The following is a 5914-nucleotide window of genomic DNA, read 5'->3' on the forward strand; positions in this document are numbered from 1 at the left end:
TCACATGTCACAATTATAAAATTCCCATTATTAATCATAAAGAGGTTTTGCAATTTTTACATAAATTATGCAAATAAGTTCCTCATTACCATATTTGGTATCTGCTTATATTCCACCTATCATAATTAACATGTGTTACATGTATTGAGGTCCAGTTATTGAAAACAATGGAACTGTACAATTTCCTCATTAATTATGCAAATTCAGTCATCATTTGCATAACATGTATATCATTATGAACATCTTTGCCTAAGCTACCTGCATGCCTAAAATGCAGGCAATCCGTCGTTCCTTTCTGCAGTTATCCTCTTTGGAGTGTCTTGACAAAAACGCCCCTGCAGTTCCACAATTGAATGTTAGGAGACTGAAACTTGCCCCACTTTGTCATGACGCTAAAAGCTATCTACCACCCAAATGTCACGACCATATCACGTACGGGACAAGAGATACATTGAAAAAACTGCTATGATAGAATATTCTCATTAATTATGCAAATGTGCTCCTATTTTGCATAATTAGTATTTTATCTTGTACAACATTGTCTAAGGTACCTACATACCGAAAATCATGAAAATCCGTTATTCCCTTCTTGAGTTATCCTCGTCAGAAGTTTTTGACAAAAATGCCCCTGCTATCCCAAAACTAGACGCTAGGGGGCCCAAACTTATGTCATTTTTTCCTGACCACAAGAGCTATCTAATACTTAAAAATCTTGACCATAGCATGTTCAGAACACCGAGATAGCAAAACCGGAAGTTGCGCTGCAGTACCAAGGTCACACACCAGGGGGCCCAAAATTGACCTTGACCTTCGTCTTCCCAACCCCTACCCACATAGCAAAACCGGAAGTTGCGCTGCAGTACCAAGGTCACACACCAGGGGGCCCAAAATTGACCTTGACCTTCGTCTACCCAACCCCTGCCCACATACCAAATATCATCGTAGTCCATCAAGAGATTCTCAAGTTATGCTGACCACAATATGCGGACACACAGACACACACACACACAGACACACTCAAAACTATACCTCCATTTTTTCATGGAGGTAATAAATAAGCTCATTTTCTTTGATGGTTCTACAAATATATAAAACAAGAATTTTTTTTAACTTTTATGCATTCACATTTGTACTTAATCTTAATCAATCGATTAATTCATAGCGTAATCAATTGATCTAGTCAGTACTGAAAGAAAAATAGACATAGTGGTAATAAAGAGGAATATAGGAACTGTTATCAACACATCGTTCCCCCAAAGCATGTCCCCAATCATCCGAATAATTGGCATTCTGACCAACGTTGTCGCCTAGAAGTCTAGGACCCTATGTAGGGGCATAAAGGCCGATTTAACGTCACCAACTAAAAAAGAGAAAAACAAACAAACATTTATTCCCAATTTTAGCCGTTAATAACATATACAAACTGTTCATATTCACATGACGCATGTCTGGATAGAAGTGCAACAGTATGACGGTATGGAAAATTAAATTTATGTTTACTGACTTATAATCAACATAGTCAACGGCAATATATTGAAATTAGACACCAACGAGAAGTCGTTAGCTAAGTTTCATTGTCTTAAACAGCTAATTAGAATTTCACGTCGGGCAACTATCATGTACAGCATGACTGAAAGAACATGTTAGTTGGGTAATGGCATTCTTACAGTAATACCCCATTGTATAGACATGAAACATACCTGGAGAAAAATGAAACTGGAAAAAGTGAAAATAACAACAGACTCAATGGAATATTGTTATCAATGATATATTTAATATTTCTTACCTATAATCTTACTACTAAGACTAATTCTATTGATTAGTCGCCATGTTTGATTTGCTCTGTTTGTCCAAGTATGTCAGACTTTTTGATATCCCCGTACGAGAGAGAAAGCTACAGCAATTTCAAATTTGTAATACTGTAAAATTTAGTGCTTAATCTATTTGCAAATGCAATATACCCGTTAACAAGCTTTAAATTTCTCGACGTTACATGCTGGTATTTACGCTCTAGTGCATAATGTGTCCTCATGTTCCAACAGTTCATATATTACAAATAAATCATTATTTTATTTGAACTGTTATGTACCTGTGTGTCTAGAACATCGTGCAATATGCAATCTCGCATCAAATGCTTTATTAGCATTTAACTGTTGCTATAGTTCTGGAAAAGTGTCAGTCTAGGTGAAAGACCACCATTGTCATGCAGCTCGTGCCTTGTAGCTGTTTCGATTTCTTAAGCATATTCCTCAGAGGTATTGGAGTTTTTGTCTACTGAACCCTTTATAATACTTTCTTTGTCTTCAATATTGCTGTGATGCAATGCTTTGTAGCCCGTGAATCATGAAAGTTATGATATTCCTACAAATACATTGAATAACCGCGCCGAACGCTCTTGTGAATACAGCAATAAATCATTCAAACATTCATGTTTTCCCGATGGTCATATCATTAAACAATACCTCCTATGTCTAGTTTATGTGTTATTGCAGCGATTGCTGTATCCTTGATGGTTGCTATTGGTATTAAAATCCGCATCTCCCCCAGGTGATTTCTTCATAAACCTACTGGTAATTTATTGCCTGATCGTTCTTAATTGTTACTGCTGTACATCTTGCGTTTATATGGTCTGAGCTCATTAAGGCTGTCCATCCTTCTCCTTCTCTGCCGCCATGACTACACTAATGAACTCTGGAAAGGAGAAAAACATGTGGGGAGTGAATTAAAGTGGACCCAGGTGGTCGACTTAGTACAATTATCTTGGCCATGTCGTACTCAGAGGTACGGAGGTAATTACGATAAAGTTTGAAATAGACCTGAAGGCAACCACATGGTCCTTTTGGGTTTTGCTGAGGAGTATACAGCAAATTACGTCTATGGACGATGAACCATCTGGTTCTCGTGGCTGATGGGTTTCTGCCTGTCTTATCTAGTACAAGATTGGCCAAAATCTTAATTTAAAGTATAACACCCAAAGTTCAAAAAGAGAGATGTCATTCTCTTACAATTGTTTATATATAATTATTGACCAAATGCCGGGGAATAGATAATTTTACCTTCATACGATATCATGCCGTCGCCATCTTTGTCAAAGTGGTAAAACATCTCGTCGATATCTTCATTGGTGATGTCATCACAAAGGTCTGTCATCACACTCCTCAGCTCCTTGGTACTGTATGTGATATGATATCAGATTGTTATTGTCAGCATATTAAATAGAAAAGAGTTATAAATTATACAAATCCAACGAACGTAGAGCTTCTATATCCGTGTAGAATTGGAGCACGGTCATCATCATATCGTTCCGTGCCAGTACTGCAGCCAGGCCACGGCCTTCTCGTTAGCTATATTTATCTTCCAAAGTTGAGCCGACATGTACACAGCATAATTTTTTATGAAGACACTAAGATATAATGAATTGAAATCAAGTTCTATTACTCAATTGTGCCATTATGATCCATATCGAAGGCTCTGAAGGCGGCTCTCAACTCTTCTTCCTGCTCCGTGTCTTTCTGTCTTTTTGCCATGACCGCAAGAAAGTCTGCAAAGTCGATGGATCCCTCACCTTTAGATAGAAAATATAGTCGAACAATAAAATGTTAATATCCTATTACAGTAGCAATCTTATGCATTTACTCGCGGTAGGAATACCATATCTTAAAAGATGTGCACCAACATGTTGTCATGAATTTATAAGGAGCCCAAAAATCTTTTGGGAAATATCTTTATGATTTAGTATGGATCAAGTAACAGTGCAATTTCAGTATTTACATATAGATTAGCTTTATCCTCATCTTGCTGTTAGTACGCCATTGCCATTACTAATTCACTAGCAATTTATATAGTGTAAACTTAACATTTCACAGACTTAAACGTTAAGTGAAATGACACTACATTCGTCCATCATAGATATGTTTACTGACTATCAGGATCCACGTCTTGTAGAATCTTTTCCATCTCTTTCTCTGTGGGGTTCTGTCCCAGAGACCACATGACTTTGAACAGCTCCTTAATGGCAATGATGCCATCGCCGTCCTTGTCGTACACGCTGAAGGCTTCTCGATACTCTGGAAAATGAACCATTTTGTCATTCCATTACTTTACTTTACTTTACTTTTTGAATCTCAAACAATAGCGTATTGTACACAAGCATGTGGTAGCCCTATGCTGATTATGTGTACCATGCACACGAAAGACACATACAATCTATCAGTTGCATATAACGTAGCTGATGAAAGGGCGCTCATGAAATTTGCCTTAATGCTTTTACTCTTATCTCAAAACTAGTGACGGTATGCCGAAGATTCCTAAGCATCTTTTGCAACATGTAAGTTCTTCTATTGGCATGTATATTATTTGTTGCTATGTACAAGAATAAATACGTATAGCTTAAGTAACAAATCGTCACCAAAATAGACAAAATATTTCTGTTGAAGAAGGTAATACATATTTGCAAAGCTTACCGATAATTTGCTGTTCGCTTAACTTGTCAGCCTACATTGCGTATAGAAAAAGATTGAGATGAAGATACAAGTTTGTTCGATACACATTTATCAGTTATAATTATGTTTTTTACTTCATTATGAATCAAAACAGAACATACTATTAGACACAACGCGTTACTGATAACGATATTTGATGCTCTGCTGCTATACATGTAACACAGTTATTGATTTCTATGATATTGCTAACGACTTGCATGTCTGCATTTCATCATTAAGAAAACTCTCGGGATTACAGCCTTTTTCCAAGCACCTGCCGCTGCTTTAAAGTTTTTCGAAACTTTTCGGTCGATAAAAACTACGGGCTGTGTGATCTTCAGATTACTAAAAGGCCTGCGTGACAGTTAACTTCTTTGTACTGATTTAGTGATGAATGTTGATCGATAAGTAGTGTGGGAGGATTTCAAAGATAGTAACTTTCTTGTAATCTTATAATCATTAGCAAATATGATTACTCAATGAATTCTAAGTCTCATCGATCTCAACTAAATCATGATTGAGGGTCTGCGATTACCAAATAGCGACAAGAATTTTTGAAAAAAAAAAATCCAGATGTTGATATATATGCGCATAAGAATAAACGGAATATAGAAGACAAGAGGAAATAGGATAGTGAACATTTAGGACATTTCCTGTATGCCCAAAGTATATGGTGCACTTATTTGAATTGCACTCCAATCATCATAAGAAAATGAAAAAAGTGTATCAAACAATTAGCACATTTTTTTGTCAGTGGACCAAGCCGTAATACGAGATCTGCATACAGACTCAAATAAGGAGTTCATGTCAATAAACAATGTCGACTCCTTGGAATGTAATTACTTTTTGTTTCGTGGTAATTAAGCACCATGTTCCCATTAATATGAATTCTCAACATACATCATACATACCATGGCTGTGCAGGTTTTGTCTTAATGTTGAATTCAGTTGTTAAAGATATCCGGTAAGTGTCTTCTGTAAAACAAAAACAGTTATTGTTAAACAACTTATTCAAACTCAAATGTACAGATGCAATTATGTGTCAAGAAGGTCATCATTTACACAACCATGATACCTAATCATATTTTTTTCATTTAACATATCATCAAACTTTTAAACTTTTTCATATGACAACTCTCGCGTACAGACTGTGAAGGACATGTCGTTAGGTCGGCAAAGCTTCGATGAATAAATGATCATGTGTAAAAGATTCAGTGGTATGAATCTAGGTCAAGTCATCCGGTTCAACGGAAACCCTGGACGTTGAAGCATGGAAGGTTGCATGCAACCAAGCTATTTCTTCAGCAAATGGATTCCACAATTTTGTATCAGCAATGCCTTTTTTGCTATTTGCGAGGATCTTGATTCAGTTGGAATTGAAAAGTGTCCTTGGAACATGAGAGTCAGGAGTGCTAGGTTAGGTAGTAGTCTAG

General features: G+C 36.6%; 1 protein-coding gene across 4 annotated transcripts in view; it reads right to left on the reverse strand.

Annotated features, from left to right (window-relative positions):
- Window positions 1-1752: 1752 nt before the first annotated feature.
- The window catches only part of LOC118423678 (calmodulin-alpha-like), a 9807-nt gene continuing 5645 nt past the window's right edge, over window positions 1753-5914 (reverse strand). For 2 of the 4 annotated variants that reach the window (XM_035831914.1, XM_035831913.1), the window contains exons 3-8: window positions 5393-5453; window positions 4464-4494; window positions 3924-4067; window positions 3439-3565; window positions 3057-3172; window positions 1753-2691 (exon numbers count right to left, since the gene is read on the reverse strand). In XM_035831914.1, the coding sequence (XP_035687807.1) occupies window positions 2639-2691; window positions 3057-3172; window positions 3439-3565; window positions 3924-4067; window positions 4464-4494; window positions 5393-5395 (474 nt within the window). In that variant the 5' untranslated portion in view covers window positions 5396-5453 and the 3' untranslated portion in view covers window positions 1753-2638. Of the gene's footprint in view, window positions 2692-3056; window positions 3173-3438; window positions 3566-3923; window positions 4068-4463; window positions 4495-5392; window positions 5457-5914 lie in introns of all 4 variants that reach the window. The other 2 variants (XM_035831910.1, XM_035831911.1) reach the window with 1 other exon arrangement.

This window comes from Branchiostoma floridae, chromosome 9 (assembly GCF_000003815.2).
Source record: "Branchiostoma floridae strain S238N-H82 chromosome 9, Bfl_VNyyK, whole genome shotgun sequence".
Classification (NCBI taxonomy): domain Eukaryota; kingdom Metazoa; phylum Chordata; class Leptocardii; order Amphioxiformes; family Branchiostomatidae; genus Branchiostoma; species Branchiostoma floridae.